This window comes from Vigna umbellata, chromosome 11 (genome assembly GCF_029865625.1).
Source record: "Vigna umbellata cultivar VRB3 chromosome 11, Vumbellata_1.0, whole genome shotgun sequence".
Lineage (NCBI taxonomy): Eukaryota > Viridiplantae > Streptophyta > Magnoliopsida > Fabales > Fabaceae > Vigna > Vigna umbellata.
Window position 1 is genome coordinate 30,138,618 of NC_142175.1, and position 18,280 is coordinate 30,156,897.

At 36.0% G+C, this 18,280-nt stretch overlaps 1 protein-coding gene across 1 annotated transcript; it reads left to right on the forward strand.

Annotated features, from left to right (window-relative positions):
* The first annotated feature begins 9,647 nt into the window (after positions 1-9,647).
* On the forward strand, positions 9,648-12,057 carry LOC124836706 (pollen receptor-like kinase 3). The gene is made up of 2 exons (XM_088101524.1): positions 9,648-11,115; positions 11,321-12,057. Exons 1-2 carry the CDS (start codon positions 9,648-9,650, stop codon positions 12,055-12,057), a joined length of 2,205 nt encoding a protein of 734 aa, XP_087957650.1.
* The last annotated feature ends 6,223 nt before the right edge of the window (positions 12,058-18,280 follow it).

Below are 18,280 nucleotides of genomic sequence, written 5' to 3' on the forward strand. Positions count from 1 at the left end.
TTGACATTAGAGCGTGTGTGTAAGGTGAAAGTAAGAGACCTTACCAAACTCAAGAGAGAACGTCGCGGTGTGCACTGGCAGAGATAGAGGAGCGACTGAGAGTTTTGTGAGGTGTTTGAGTTGAGTGTAAACACTTAAGAGAAATGACAGGTCTAACCAATGACATCCCGCTACCCAAGTTGACGAAAGATGTTAACTATGACAACTAAAGTGCAGATAAAGGCCCTTCTCGACTCCCCAGATAACTGGGATGTGGTCGAGACTGGGTATGAGGAACCGGCAAGCACATGGATATTCAAATGTCCAGTTGAACGCGTTGAAGGCCGTTCGAGCTAAAAACAAGGCGACCTTGTATCTGCTATATCGAGTTGTTGACGAATATGGCTTTGAGAAGATAACAAATGCAAAATCTTCCAAAGTAGCATGAGATATACTCGAAAAGGCAAACAAAGGAGACGAACGAGTGAAGCAGGTCTGACTGCAAACCCTTAAGGACGAGATGGAAAACATGAGGATGAAAGAGTCTGAAAGCGTATCCGAGTTCATTACTCGGGTGGAGACCATGGTGAACAAACTGAATCAGAATGGTGAGAGTCTTTCCTCAAACCGAGTTGTTGAAAAGATCCTGAGGTCATTGACAGATGATTTCGAGAACATCGTATGCGCAATAGAGGAGTCCAAGGACCTATCAACGCTTACCCTTGAAGAGCTTGCTGGGTCCCTGGAAGCACATGAGCAGATACGGAAAAACAAGAGGGGGAGTCCCTTGAACAGGCTCTCTAGGCGAAGGCGACAATAAAAAAGGATAATGTGTTTTATGCTCAAAGTACCAAAGGCAAAGGAAGAGGCAAAACCAAGGTAGTAGAGGAAGACGAGAACGAAGAAATGAGCAAGTCGGCCAACAAAACTAGCGTGGCCGAGGTGAGACTCGGGGTGGTTGGACAAACACAAACAACATTGAATGCTATAACTGTTGGAGGTATGGGCATGTTGCCAAGGATTGCTACTCGGTAAAATGCTACAACTTTGGAAAGATGGGCCATATTTCCAAGGATTGTAGGTCCGAGAAGGAAAAGGAGGAGCCAACAAACTTCCTTGTCGAGAAAGAAGAAGAAGGATTGCTACTGGTAACAAACATTCCAGAAACCGAGGTCAAACCGAGCTGTTCTAATAACTCGGTTTGGTACTTGGACACCAGCGCAAGTAACCATATGTGTGGCGACGATAGTTTACTCAAAGTACTTTCAAAGGTGGAGTCCGGATCTGTTTCTTTCGGCAATGCTTCGAAAGTAACCTTTAAAGGTCGAGGAACGATCTGGTATCAACAGAAAAATGGACGAATTGGAGAGATCAGAGATGTACTACGTACCCGATCTCAAAAGCAATATACTGAGCATGGGACAGATAATGAAGAAGGGGGTACTCGGTTCTGATGAAGGACTGAGAATTACAACTGAGGGATAAACTCGGGAGGCTCATCGCTCAAGTAGAAATAAAGAAGTAGAAATGAAGAAAAATCGCATGTACAAACTTGACTTGAAAATAGTTCAAGATAAATGCCTGCAACTTGATATGGAGGATGAAGCTATGAAGTGGCATTTGCGGTTCAGACATCTTCACTTCGGAGAGTTGACTGAGGTGGTGAAAAAGGAGATGGTGCTCGGACTGCCTAAAATGGAATTCCAAAAGAGATTTTGTGAAGAATGTGTGATCGGAAAGCAAGCGATGACTTTTTCCCCACGGAGATCGAACTGATCCATATCGACTTGTGTGGGCCAATAACTCCAAAATCCTCTAGTGGTAGGAGATACTTCGTCTCTTTTATTGGTGATTTCTCAAGTAAGACGTGGGTTCACTTTCTGAAGGAGAACTTGTTTGAAACTTTCAAGAATTTCAAAGTGATGGTAGAGAAAGAAACAAACAAAGTCATCAAAACAGTCCGATCTGACAGAGGATGCGAGTTCACTTCTGCCGAATTCAACAAATACTGCAAGGAATATGGAATCAAGCGTTTCTTGATGGCTCCATATTTTCTGTAGCAAAACGGTGTAGCAGATCGAAAGAACCGAATTATTCTCGACATGGTTCGATCTATGTTGAAAGGGAAGAATATGTCGAAGAAGTTTTGGGCAGAGGCGGTGCAATGTGCAGTCTATGTGCAAAATAAATGTCCACATGCAAATTTGGGCGAAAAGACGCCTCAGGAGATTTGGAGTGGTGTGAAGCTGAGTGTCTCTCATCTAAAGGTGTTCGGTAGCGTGGCCTATGGGCAAGTACCAAGTCAGCACAGGACAAAATTAAAAGATCGGAGCAAGAAGTACATATTTATCGGGTATGATAAAAAATCTAAAGCATATAAACTGTTTGATCCTGTTAACAATAAAGTAGTGGTGAGCCGATATGTTATGTGGAGAAAACAAAGGAGTGGTGTTGGAGTAACTCGGTCGAAAAAGAAACTAGCTCGAAGATTGTTGTACCTTCAGCAACAACAACCACCGGGTCCTCAGATGAAGAAACCCAGCCACAACAGCCTAGGATGAGAAGTCTACAGGAAATATATGACACTACAAATGAAGTTCATGTTGTATATCTTTTGGTCGACTCTGAAGACTTGAGTTTTGAGAAAGCTGTCCAAGATGAAAAGTGGAGAACAACCATGGATGAGGAGATCAGAGCGATTGAACGCAACAAAACTTGGTAATTCTCTAACCTTCTTGAAGGAGCTCGACCCATTGGAGTAAAATAGGTGTACAAAAAAAGATGAATGTTGAGGGAGAGGTTGAGCTTATAAAGCTCGACTTGTGGTAAAAAGCTATAGACAAAAGGAGGGGATAAACTATGACGAAGTATTTGCTCCTGTCACGAGAATGAAGTCAATCCGATTCTTGATCTCGTTAGCTGCTCAAAACCAATGGCCAATTCTACAGATGGATGTGAAGTCGGCCTTTCTAAATGGAGTGTTGAAAGAGGAGGGGTACGTCGAGCAACCACTCGGGTACATGAAGAGAGAGGATGAGAAGAAAGTATTGAGATTGAGAAAAGCCCCCTATGGACTGAAGTAGGCTCCTCGTGCCTGGAATGAGAGAATTGACGGTATTTCAAGAAAACCGGGTACGAGCAATGTCCGTACGAACATGCTTTGTACACAAAGAAATCAGAAAAGGATATGATGGTAGTTTCTCTCTATGTCGACGACCTCATATTCACCGGAAGCAACACGAAGCTGATTAAGGAGTTTAAGGAGGTAATGAAAAAAGAGTTTGAGATGACACACTTAGGCTTGATGAAATATTTTCTTGGCCTGGAAGTGAAGCAATCGGAGGAAGGGATTTTTATATCCCAAGAGAGGTACGCGCTTGAAATTTTAAAGAAGTTTAAAATGGAGAACTGCAACTCGGTTTCTACTCCAATGGAACCAGGCAATAAACTCTCGAAGTTTGATGGAGGAGAACGAGCTGATTCTGGGAGATATCAAAGTTTAATCGGAAGTCAGAGGTACCTTACAAGCATGAGACCCGACTTAATGTTGAGTGTTGGGATAACGAGCAGATTCATGGAGGATCCAAGATATACACATTGGAAGGCCTTGAAGAGAATTCTGAGATATATTCGAGGAACCCTATCACTTGGTCTTTTCTATTCAAAATCGGATGACTATCGACTAGTGGGTTACTCGGATAGTGATTGATGTGGTGATGTTGATGATCGGAAATACAACTTTTACTTGGCTGTCAAAGAAGCAACCCATTGTATCCCTGTCTACGTGCAAGGCAGAGTATGTGGCGGCCTCTTGGAGCGTGTGTCATGTAGTCTGGCTTTTAAATCTATTAAGGCATCTGGAGTGATTCGAGATGAAGGGATTGTGATCCGAGTTGATAACAAGTCGACGATCGAGTTGGTAAAGAATCCAGTTAATCACGGAAGGAGCAAGCACATCGACGTCCGTTTTCATTTCATCTGAGATTAAGTCAAAGAAGGAAAGGTCAAGTTGGAGCATGTTGAAAGTCGAGCTCAAGCCGCGGACGTATTCACCAAACCACTGCCGACCACACTGAAGAATTGTAAAAGGTTGATTGGAATGAGAAATGGGAAGAATATTTAAGTTTAAGGGGGAGATTTGTTGTAAAACTTAAATTAGAAAATTTATTTCTTGGTGGTTGGTATTCCTAGAATAGTATTAATGGCGTTAGGTGAACACACATCATGAGTTATCTTTGGCATTTGAAGAGGCAAACCTTTTGCCGATAAATACCTGTAACAATTCATTTGAAAAAATGCAAAAGAAAGATAAAGAGTTTAAAAAAGCTGCCAACTTTTGCCTTCTTATTGCCAACAAAACTAACTTATCAAAATAAAACTATTAATAATTATTTATCAATAATTAACAATAAATTAAATTCTAATTATATATGTTAATTTTAAAACGATAAAATAGAAAAAATAAAAAATTGATAGTTAATAATGTAATTTATTTAAATTTAATGTTTGAAAGGAATAAATTTATTTGTATTGATATTTTATTATATTTTTGGTGTTGTGAGCATACTATATCTAATAAATATAAATTTGTACACATAACATAACTATGAGTAAACACAAATTTTGCGTTATATAAATGGTTTACACATGTGAAAACACGTTATCTAACCATTACCGAGCAACTAAAAGTCATACCAACTAATTTTCACTAAAAAGCACTTTTAATTTATATATTTTTCTGATGGTTAAATATTCAACTTAGTTAAATTAGATTTCATTTCATTAATTATTATGAAAAATTCGACCTAAATTAAACTAACACACTTTTGTACAGGTTGGATAATGAGTTTAACATGGATGTTCAAATACCTACTCTTGTACTCATGGAAAAGTATTAGATTTTCTTATATTTTGAATTAGGTTATAGATTATCCGTGTGTTATGTTTATTTTTTTTTACATTTTAAATTAATTTAGACAAACTTGTTGATATATTAATTTTTTTAATATATTTTAAAACATTAAAATACATGAATGTATTTTAAAAATACAAAAAAAGCTCAACAAATAATTCAAATTTTAAAAAATTGTAAAAAATAAACTCTACACTACCCAAGATTCTTTTAGTGAATTTAATAATATATTTACATTAGATATTTTAAGTAAACAATATTTATTAACAAGTAAGAGTATTAATAGCACGTGGTTTATTCTTTTTAAAATTTTGGGGGAACTTTTTTTTGTTTGACTCTTTTGGGATTGAGGAAGATTTAGGAAGAAGATGGAACAATAATGTGGGATAGCAATGTCTTGAATTTCCACCAACTTTGAATAGTCTTAGGAAAAGGCCAAAAAATGCAACAAAATTGACTTTAATTTACACCAATCAGTGAGAGCCACCTGGCTAAATCTACACGGTCAACTAAAAACGTGTCCATTTAATGAGATTTACTTTTCTTACCATAAACCTAAACCTAAATAGAAATCTTCATAAGGCTATTCCTTCTTCCAGTCTTAAATTCAAGTGTTATAAATAAAAAACTAAACTAAAATCAGAGACTCTATTTAAAATAACCAGTTAAGATTAGTGTTAATATTTTTCCATCTCATCCGTGATTTTTTTTTATAAAAAAATTAACTAATTTTAAAAAAATAAATAAATAAAAATCATTTATAAAATAAATTAAAATTCTATTTTATATTTATTTTATAATTAAAATTTATTATTTTTTGAAATACACACGTGTAAGTTTTCACTATATTTTATATTTTCCACTATTATATAAAGATAATTTTCTCTTTTGGTGTATATATATATATATATATATATATATATATATATATATATATATATATATATTGATTTTCAATTTATCCTTTAAATATTTTTAAAAACCAAATAATTATTTTACAAAATTTATTCTTTAAATGATTTTTTTTAGTTTAACTATTTTTTTTTTCAATTTAAACCTTTTTATTTTAAAATTTGACTATCTTTTTAACCTATACATAACTATCATAATAAAAAAAAATTATCTAAAAAAATAGGTTTAATGTCTCAATAGGTCCCTATTTTTGTTCAGAATTTGAAATAGGTCCCTTTATTTTTTGGCGTCTCAATTGGGTCCTTATTTTTGTTAATTTGATGCAAATAAATTCTTTCCGTCAATTTCATCAAACGACGTTAATGAATGTGTGACGTGGCCTTACACGTGTCAATAAAGGAACCCAATTGATGAAATTGACGGAAAAGATTTATTTGCATCAAATTAACAAAAATAAGGACCCAATTGAGACGCCAAAAAATAAAGGGACCTATTTCAAATTCTGAACAAAAATAGGGACTATTGAGACATTAAACCAAAAAATAAACATTACTTACAATAAAATTATTTAAATTTACTTTTATAGTTATAATAATAACAGTTTAATTTTTTTATGATGAAAAAATAACACAACACGTGTCTTTTTACTTAAGTACAGTATCAATAACTTATTTATAAACTATTACATGAGATAAAAGTAAAGATTTTTTTTCTTAAATGTTTCCTTGTAGTGCTTGATACACTCGTAACATACACTAAGAAGAGATAAAATCTAAAATTATTAGAAACTATTGTATAAAAATTATATGAAAGAACCAATAAAAGATTATATATATATATATATATATATATATATATATATATATAATATTACATTTAATAAAAAACATATCTCAATACATGTTTTTAAAATTCAACAAAACCTGACGAGAGATTATATAATAACTCTCAGAACCACTTAAATACACGCACGTGTCATTTTAGTGGATTTCATATGTCAAGCGAAAGGCTCGACACTCAGTTGGTGGAGGGCAGGTGTTGACAGATGAGCGGACGTCCGTTTTTGACATGGGAAGTAAAACTTTGATTTTCAGAAAATCACATCACACTCTCTGCATGCAACCTCTATTCCAAAACTCTGAAACCTCATTTTTCTCCTCCTTCTCTCTAAAAGCTTTTCCTTCTCTCTACAAAATACTCACTTTCTCTTCTCTGATCACCACTCAGGCACTGCTGGAACACTCCCGGAGTAAAGAGCTTCCAGTTGAACCGATCGGTTTTTGGTTCTGAAATTGGTAAGTCATTTTCTCTTTAGAACGTTCGTTCTTCTTACACATGCAAACCCAAATTCTTGGTTGCATGAAGGGGTCACTTTATTTTGAGTATTTCTGGTTTTCCTGTTTGGTTTAGTTTGTAAGAGGTGATCGTCGAACTCTAAAGATTTCAGTAGTGAGGAGATAGATTTCTGCATTGTTGAACGTTCACTCACCTCAAAGGTAAGGAGAAACTTATATAATTTAATTTGTATGTTTGCTTGTATTGCATGTACGTTCGTTGAGTTGATGAATTAATATGAAGTATGATTTGTGATATGTTTGACTATATGAAGTATGATTACTTGCTATATTATGGGTGTTTGATCTTATGAAAATAGATGTTGAGAAATGAGTTGAGATAAATGATTTCTAAGTATAAAATTTCCCTAAGATAAAAGGTGTTCGTTACTGAATGGTCCTAGACCGTTCAGTTTCTATACCGGACTTGTTTAGAACTGGATTCTTTCATTTGGAAAGAATTTATGTTGAGGACGAGCGTCTTCGTCTAGTACGATTTGTGTACAGGCGTTCCACCAAGGATATCCTTTTCTTGGTATTTTAAATTAAAATTTAGTATATCTGTGTAGTAGTGTGTTCGTTCGTTTTTGAATGTTACCCAACTGATATCCTATATTCACCAAGCGCTCGTATCATTTAATGTTAGGTCTTTCACTAAGCGCTCGTACGATTTAGAGCTAGGTCTTTCACCAAGCGTTCGTACTATTTAGTGTTGGGTCTTATACCAAGCGCTCACTCTCTTTCTATAAACTACCTAGATGAAAATAGCGTTCGTCTAAATTTAACATTTTACTCTCCCTACCGTGTTCGGTATTTGAACAGTCAGTCTGATATTAGGCTTTGTGTGAACGAGTGATTAATTATCTTGTTTGGTTTTGATTGTGTGAAATATATGTTTATACATGAATTAAAATTACATAAGCTTACCCTACTCTCCTGTCTTGTCTCTGTTGTACGTTCGGTCGTTTTTCTGTTGCAATGATCATCCATGGGGATGTGAGCAGAAGGAGATGAGCTGCTGGAGGAAGCGTTGGAAGAAGATAACTTAGTAGAAGTAGAAGTTAAGACTGAACAGTAGAACCGTTCGATCAGTAGTGTAGTCTGATAGTAAGGTGATCGCTCGATCACCTTATCCCTTTGTTTTGAAAGACCGTTCGGTATGAGCTTTTGTAAACTGTTCGGTTAGAATGACTTACCTTGTCCAGTTTTAGTTTTAGTTCTTTTTGTAAGGTCGTTCGACCATAAGCTTAATTCTCTTTTAATGTAAGACTGATCTGTAATATTATTTAATGTGATTATTCTCTTATATAGTTTTAGACTATATTTTTGGGATATTACAATAATTCTTTTTGTACTTTTATCATAAACTTCATTTCATTTTATACAAATGTAATCATCAAGACAATCAATTACACAAAAAGGATAAGTTAATTAAGATTAAATTAGTCTACAACTAAACATTAATCATATTTATTGTGATTATGATGTACTTCAACATAACTTGTTTTATACTCAATATATCATATGACATTTATTATATATGTTCTCTTAGATATTAACACCTGACCTAATAAAAAACTTTGATAATCATTGAATCCTATTACTCAAAGATTATGCCACTTAATTATGAATATAGTTCAACAACATCATACAAATTTTTATTTCAATCAACTCTCTCTTTCATTTAAATCCATACATATATAAATTATCATTACTCAACAAGTATTCTGTCCTGTAAGTTAGAATAAAACGAATTATAGATTGTTAAAATAGGGGATAGAAATTGAGATAAATAATGTTAAAGCACTCAAAGAACAAATACCAGAATTTTCAATTATAGACTGCATTTTAAGCAGAACAGAAAGAGCAAGCCCATTCTGGAAACCAGAGATTGACATCGTCATAATAGCGGAACAAGGAGTTCATTGATAAAATAATGAAGTTGAAACAGCTTTTCCTATTTATCAGAACTTAATGAGCATTTAATTCACAGCACTCCAGTTTTATTTAAGCGAATAATTAATATTTATTTTATTAATTATTTCTTCTGCCACATCATGTATCATATATCACACATATACCTTTTTCTCATTAGGTATGAACTATGATTTTGGGTGTCCAAATATAGATTTTGCTTCCCACATGACGTGGACATTTTCATCTGGGTTCTTTGAAAAATACTTCCTCATCATGCAAAGATTTTGATCCTTGCAGAAGATATATGAATGATCAGTGTTCTCATTCAGGCAAAATATAAAACATGGAAGAGTTTGGTATTTCTATTTTTGGTAGTTCCGATAAAATAGCGAAATATGCTGATTTTCACCAATAGAAAGATGAATACTTTGAAACATGCAATTAATACTATAATTATCAGAGAAGGATATGATTATAATGGTTTTAATCAGTTATTGACTTGTTCAACAAACTCTGAAATTTTCCAAAGAGGGCCCTCTCATTGTGAGGTTCTCTTTGCACTCTTCCAAAGGAGACCCCCTCACCATGCATGCATGCAGGGGTCAGAAGAAAAAACAAGGGGAAAACGAAAAAATAGCAGAAGCAATGACCCGAAAGAAATCACAATCACATTCCTTGGTTTTGAATACGCCTTGAGCCAAATTTTGAGCAGAGTAATGGCCATAGCTCCGGCAACAATTCTCCGGCCAACTCTCATGATCATCGTCACTTTGCCTGTGATATATTCCATGACAGAAGCTGAAGCTTTGGTAAGTCTCAAAAGCACTTTCACCAATGCTCAACTTTTAAATGGTTGGGTGGCTGGTTCTGCACCTTGTAGTTTAGACGATCAATGGGAAGGTGTTGTTTGCAACAATGGCCTTGTCACGGGGCTTCGCCTTGGAGGAATAGGGTTAGTCGGGGAAATACACGTTGATCCATTGCTTGAACTCAAGGGTCTTCGAACTATTAGCCTTAACAACAACTCTTTCACAGGTTCCATGCCAGAGTTCAACCGAATAGGCTTTTTGAAAGCCTTGTATTTGCAAGGAAACAAGTTTTCTGGGGATATTCCTCAGGAATACTTCCAGAGAATGAGGTCTTTGAAGAAAGTGTGGCTTTCTGATAACCAATTCACGGGGAATATTCCACATTCATTGACTGAGATTTCTAGTCTTATGGAGTTGCACCTTGAAAATAACCAGTTTAGTGGAACCATTCCGGATTTCAAAAACCCAACATTGGAGGACATAAATCTTTCCAACAACAAATTGGAAGGTGAAGTTCCAGCTAGTTTGTTGAGATTCAGCGAGAACAGGTTTTCTGGGAATTCTGCTCTTTGTGGTGAGAAGATTGGCAAAACATGTGAAAAGCCAGCGGAGGTCCCAAGTCCTGCTCCCATTGATGCATCGGATGCTGCTGGTGATTCGCCTGTGCCACATAGTAGTACCCCATGGGAGGTTGCTGCCATTATAGTAGTGAGTGTAGTGCTTGTTTCAATAGTTGTATTTTTCATTGTGAGAACAAGAAAAAAGAAGGAGGAGGAGCGCTTTGATATCCTTGGAAATGATGCTAATGGTGGTGGTTCAGTGGAAGTTCAAGTGGCTACAACGGTGAAAAGGGATGTGGATGCAAATACATTGCCAGCAGTTAAAAAATCATCGTCCAGAAGAGGATCTGCAGCTTCTCAAAGTAAAGGCGTTGGAGAACTTGTGATAGTGAATGATGAGAAGGGCGTGTTTGGATTGCCAGATTTGATGAGGGCAGCAGCAGAAGTTCTGGGAAACGGTAGCTTTGGATCTTCTTACAAAGCCGTCATGGCTAATGGAGTGGCAGTGGTGGTGAAAAGGACCAGAGAGATGAATGTTTTGGAAAAAGATGGTTTTGATGCAGAGATGAGGAAGCTCACTTCGCTTAAACACTGGAATATATTGACCCCTTTAGCTTATCATTTCAGAAAGGATGAGAAACTAGTGATCTCTGAGTATGTTCCCAAAGGCAGTCTACTGTTTTCACTTCATGGTAAGGCTTCTTCTTCCAAAGTTCTTCAACTCAACATTTTCAAATGGGCAAACTTAGATATTGGTTTCTTACAAGGGTTTGCATTAACCAAGATTAGTCAAAGAAACTTTACCTAAGTTTTGTCCTATCAAATCTCTTAAGTCTTGAAAAGTATCATAGAGTTTGTGCAGATAGTAAGCGTTTATATATGTTGTGTTATTTGCAGGTGACAGAGGATCATCGCATACTGAGCTGGATTGGCCTGCACGTATGAAGGTTGTAGGTGGAATTGCGGAAGGGATGAATTATCTTCACAAAGAACTTGGTTCCTCAGATCTCCCACATGGGAATCTCAAGTCCAGCAACGTTCTACTGGGACCAGACAATGAACCACTGCTTGTAGATTACGGATTCAGCGGCATGGTTAACCCTTCAAGTGCTGCACAGACACTATTTGCTTACAAGGCACCAGAGGCAGCAGAAAACGGGGAAATTTCACATAGCTGTGATGTTTACTGTCTCGGGGTTGTGATACTTGAGATACTCACTGGGAAATTTCCTTCACAATATCTTAGCACTGGGAAAGGTGGAACTGATGTGGTGCAATGGGTTGAAACAGCAATCTCAGAGGGCAGGGTGGCTGAAGTGGTTGATCCAGAAATTGCAAACTCTAGAAAATCGGTAGGTGAGATGGAGCAACTCCTGCACATCGGTGCTGCTTGCACGAGAAGCAACCCTCTGCAACGGTTAGGCATGGAGGAAGCCTTTAGAAGGATAGATCAGGTAAGATCCGAGAGTGGCCTTGTCAAAGGATCAAGAACGACAGAGGTGTTGCCATCTTTGGTAGATGACTATGAAGATGCACAAGAATTTGAGAGCCAAGGGCATTTTGACAACTCACACAGAAGACATGGAACAGATAGCTTCGGAAGTGTGGATAATATTGAACTTGGCAGCTCCTAGGTAACAGATTTAGAATGTCTTCATGGTAAAAGGAATGTGTCATGTGTGCAATTGTGGAAGTGTGTTATTTGGTACATACCTTAGAATTTTTAAGTTATAGATCAGGGACGTGTATAAATTTTTATGATACTTAAACTTACTCATATTTCAGTTATAGGACTAAACTTTTTCTTCATTCTGGAAAAAAATTTCAGTAACTTATACGGAAACATCCACTCCCTCTCTCACAACGGTCGTTGCTTACATAGGTTGATTAAGGGCACTTACCATTTTACTTAAATTCATAGTTACAAGAATGGTGCAAATTAAACTTTTTTTTAGAATAGATTAGTTGTGCCAATTTATTAAAGTCGTGTCAAGTTAATACCACTTTTTGAAGTCGTGCTAAACTGAAACGCATCATTTCTGATATATTGAAGTCCTCTTAACATATGACGACTATCCATATAGGTCATAATAGAGACAACTATGCATAAAGCCAATAATTTTTTATCACTTGTAAAATGATTCAAGATCTTAAAATGCACTTTGTTTACTCCATTTTGATTACATTTAACTTTTTCTTATAAACTTCCAAAAGGTAATGTTTATTTCTTACTTCATTACCTCAATTCATTAAGTGAATTTAGTTATACAAAAAAAAATCTTATTTAACCAAAAAATAAGAAGTATAAAATGACATGGAACACAATGCAATGATTGATAAAAAAAATTGCAAGTTAACTAAAATCATCAAAATATAACACGACTTCAATTAATTTAAAACAAAATTGAAGTTGTCACAACATGACATGACTTTAGTTCATTTCAATACATAACTGAAATTGTTACAGAATGTCACAACTTTAGTTCACTTCAGTTCAAAATTGAAGTCATCACAACATGACATGATATTACTTTGGTTTGTGATCAATTCTAATCAAAGTCGTCTCAAACTGAAACGACTTCAACTTTTCACAAAAATAGTTACATGTTGACATGACTTTAGTTTATCAAGAGTGAAGTTGTTCCTCAGCTTGACATAACTTGTCAATTCTAAAAAAAATTTGAAATTTGCATCATTTGTAAAATTTCGAGATAAAATTACACTACAATGGTGAAAAAACCATAATTAGACTACTAATACCAATTTTATGTTAGTGTGTAAGCCGAGACAATTGTTGTTTAACTATCTTTGACACTTGTACTTTGCTATTATAAAAACCCAACACTTGTACCTATTTAGTTAGTGGAGTGAATAATACACACAGATTATTCAGCGTATATTGAGTTTTGTCTTCTTTCTCTGGTCACTTCACCTGGTCGTTCGGTACTTTAGTGCTTTGCTGTTCGGTGCAATAATACTCTACTGGTTCTTCCGGTGCAAGCATTCTCAGACCGTTCGGTTCAGTGCAATAGGTTCAAACTCTCTTTCTCTACCTTTCTAACAGTGGTATCCAGAGCTCAGGTTCGAGGCTTGGGAGCTTCAGAAATCATCAAGGCTTGGCGGAAGGGTGGTTGAAGCATGAAAAAGATCAAGATTGTGTTTCTTGGTAAAAGATTGAGGGTGTAAAGGATGGCCAACAGTGATATTTCATTCGCTAATCTACCAATTCCCACGAAGAAAAAATGGAGCAAATGGAGTACACAGATGCGAGTCCTATTCAGATACCAAGATGTGCATGAGGTGGTTGACGGTGATCATCAAGAATTTCCTGTGGGTGAAGTTGATGATCAGAAGGCCAAGGAGAGAAAGAAAGACAATAAAAAGTTGTTCATTATTCACCAATGTGTAGACGATGCTCACTTTGAAAAAATCCAGCATGCAAAGACTGCGAGAGAAGCTTGGAGTATCTTGATCAGGTGTCATACTAGAGGAGAAAAGATCAAGAAGGTCAAGTTGCAGACATTAAGGAGGCAGTATGAGTTGATGTAGATGATGGAGGGAGATAGAGTTAGAGAGTACTTTGATAAAGTGATTGCCATCACCAATCAAATGAAGGGATGTGGAGAAGTCATCACAGACTTAATGGTCATTAAAAAGATCATGAGGTCTTTGCCTCAGAAATTCAATTACATAGTTGTGGCTATAGAAGAATCAAGAGAGCTGGATAAGATGAAGATAGAAGAATTGTAAAGCTCCCTGGAAGCACATGAGATGAAGATGTTTGACAAAAATCCAATCAGGAGGGATGAGCATGCATTGAAGGTGGATCATTCTGAGAATGAAGAGAAGAAAACATTCAAGAAATGGAAAGGGAAACATGGAAAAGGGAAGTGGAGAAATTATACGAGCAAAGATGATCAAGATGAACTTCAATAGAGGAGGAGAATGGAAAATTAGATAAGAAGTTCCGCAAGAAAGACAAGAGGAATGTTGAATGTTTCAATTGTCATAAGTACGGGCACTACTCTTATGACTACTATGCTGAAAAGGAAGAGCAGAAGAAGGTTCAAGGAAAGGAGGCTTACATGGCTCAAGAAGAATCTGATTCAGATCCCCTCACATTGATGGTAACTACATCTGCAGAAAACTCACACTCTCAAGATCAAATATGGTATTTGGATTCGGGATGTTTGAATCATATGAATTTCCACAGAAAATGGTTGATGAATTTTGATGAAACCAAGAGTAGGGTGAAATGTGCTGATGATAGTACTTTGAAGGTAGAGGGAATTTGTGATGTTGTTATCAGAAGGAAGAATGACTCGCGTGCCATTATAACTAATGTGTTGTTTGTGCCTACAATGAGATGCAATCTTCTAAGTATTGGCCAGTTGATTCAAAAGGGTTTTACAGCAGTAATGGGAGGCTTCAATAAGGTTGAGTTGCTTGATAAAAACAAAAACCTAATCTTAAGAAGCAAGATCTCAAAGAATAGAACATTTCATATCAGCATGGAGGTAGTGGAGAATGTTCAGTGTATGACTGATGTGAATTGGAGGAGCCACGGCAACTAGAAATGAAGCAAAAACAAATCAGCTTAGTGAAGTCTACAATGTGTGGAGAATCTGGAAACACAACAGAGCAAGAAGCAAACTCTGGAAGCAGTGGAGGTGTGCAAAACAATGAGCATCACTCTAAAGCCGCTAGACCACGAAGGAGACACTTGCTGACATAGAGATTCAGTGAATGTGAGGTGTATACTGATACACAGATTGATGATGAAGGAGATCTGGTGCACATAACTACGTTTGCAGGTGCAAAATCGATCGATGAAGTAGAAGATTTGAAGAAATTTGTGTGGAGGGATGCAATGAAAGAAGAAATTAATTCCATTGAGAAGAATGGAACCTGGAAGTCGGTTGATCTTCCAGTTGGAAAGAAAAACATTGGAGTGAAGTGGGTGTTCAAGCAGAAGCTTAAGCTAGAGGGATTTATATCCAAGCACAAAGCAAGGCTGGTTGCAAAGGGTGTTCATGGACCCTTGGAGGAAGAGGTATATGTCTGGCAGCCTCATGGTTTGTTGAAAGAGGGAGAAAAGGAAAATGTGAAGGGAGTGTTGCCGAAGTGAATAATTCTGACGAGGCATGGGGAGTCGTAGGGGAATGGAGACATGACGGCGTACACCACAACTCTCAACCACAGCATTCATTTAACCGCACAGGAGCGTCAAACTAGCGTCTGCCTTTGCCGCGTGATTGGCGGGGACGACTGCTCTACGGACTGGCAAGTGCAATTCAACGTGTCGCTCTACGCACGCACGCAATCTACGCTGCACGAGGTAGGTTGGTGTTTCTTGAAGAAGAGGATGTGTGTTATCTCCCTAGGTGCTTGTCTTAGAGGGGAGTGTTAGTGTGTAAGCCAAGACAGTTGTTGTTTAAACATCTTTGACACTTGTACTTGGCTATTATAAAAACCCAACACTTGTACCTATTTCATAGTTAGTGGAGTGATTAATACACAGATTATTCAACGCATATTGAGTTTTGTCTTCTTTCTCTGGTCAGTTCACTTGGTTGTTCGGTACTTTAGTGCTTTGTCGTTCGGTGCAATAGTACCCTGTTAGTTCATCTAGTGCAGGCGTTCTCAGACTATTCGGTGCAATAGGTTCAAATCCTCTTTCTCTACCTTTCTAAAATTTTATATGTTTAATGTATTGGGATAAAAGAAATTAACAGAAACGATAAATAATAAATCTACCAAATTTAATAAATTTAATGATACTGCTGAATAATTGGCTTGTTATAAAATAATTTCATAAGAATTAGCATTAAATTTGATAATTTTGAAAAAAATTAAAAAATATATGTTAGTTTTAAAATATTTATTAAAGTACAAGAGGTTGTATTACGTTTTTGTTATTGGGCCGATTTATCTTTTGTTTGTTGTTTAGTTTCTCTATTTATAGCCCCTTTTATATTTGGGAGTTTTCTATTTCTTCAAACACACAGACTTTGTATTTCTTTTTCTCTGAAGGAACTATCCTTACTGTAGTATGGTATGGTAATCAGGTTTTTGTTTGCCCTATTTGTTCTTCTTTGTGTCGTCAGGTTCTTCATTTTCCCCTTTCTTCATCTCGTTCTAGCGTTCTTGTTCCTGTTTCTTCATGGCCTCCGTCACTACCACCCCACCATCTCTACCACAAAGACATTCTTCAAGATCCAAATCACCCCTTCTTTTTGCATCATTAGGATGGTCCTGTTGCTAAAATTTTTATCAACAATTTGGTATTGATTTTCAAGAAACTTTTTCTCCGGTTGCTAAAATTACTACTCTTTAGACTTTTTCTTTCTATTGTTACCTCTAAACTCTCACTCAACTTGACATAAGCAATGTCGTTTTACATGGTAATCTTAGTGAAATTTTTTTATGAACATTCCTCGAGGTTATACTGATACTGATAATTGTTTGTGTACCATTAACCAACCTTTAGTGTGTAGGTTAAATAAATCCATATAATAAACTTCACGAATTTGGTTTCAAACCTTTTGTTCTACTTTAACTTCAAATGGTTCTGATTCATATCAGTTGATGTTGATGACACTGCGCTTGAAAGATATAGGTAATCTTAAGTTTTTTGTAGAATTAGAATTGTCTCGGTCCAAGAAATAACCTACAATCAGCAAATCTTCTGCAGAAGCTGAGTATAGATCCCTTGCATCTGTTACCACTGAAATTACTTTGGCTTAGAAATTTGCTTACTGATTTTAATAATTTTACACCTTTTGCTGCACTGTCAATATTGCTTCCAACCCTATCAATATTGCTTCCAACCCTACACACCATGAGCAGACAAAGGTGTTATCAAGCTCTTTCATATTAAAAACCCTACACACCATGAAAACACTTGGAAATCGATCTCCATTTTGTTTGGGAACAAGTCGATATATTTTTAGAAGGTATAAGAATGTTTATAAAGTTATTTTCGCCATTGCAGTAGTAGAGAAGTGCAATAAACGAACGGAACAAAGTTAACTATTTCTTCTGCACCCTTATATTTTGTTTTTGCACCCCCATAATAAAATGGAAATGACCCAACTAACCTTCATTTTTAAAATATTAAAAACCCTAATATTAGAAACATCTAATAGATATTGTCACCGCACCTCCATATACTTTCTGCACCTACGTTGCCAAAAGGTCATACTCCTTTTATATTACGGATTGTACAATTCAATAATATTCTAGATCCAAAAACACTTTACAAACTACACGATGGTATGCTAATTAAACCAAAATACCGTTACGGATTTAACAGTCCATATTGCATTCAAAATCCGAAACACATTCGCCAGACATCTTTTCCTTCACAAAAAAACAGCCATCAATGAGAATGTAAACATTTCTTCTTCACAGGGTTTTTATTATTTTTTCAATCAAGTGTAATTTAGTCATTTTAATATGGGAATCAGGTGCCGTAAGAAATTACGGGGGTGCAGGAAGAAATATCCGATTAAGTAAATTTTTGGGTCCAAAAAAAAAGCAAAAAAAATTAAAATGGTTCATAAAAAAGCGTCAACTGGCGTGTTAATTCATATTACTTGTTGTCACTCCATAATTGCTTGATGCACCTTTAGATTTTTAAAAAAATTACATTTTACCGAAGATGTTATTCGAAATGTATTAAAAGAAATATCGATGATGTATTTTGGCGATATGTCAAAAGAACTGCTGACTCTGAAATACTTGATGATAAAATTTCTCATTGTGAGATAATTTGTTTAAAATAATTTAATACATAAAAAACCAAATTTAAAAATCCATTTAACATGCAAGATAAAGAAAACTGAAATCCTAAAG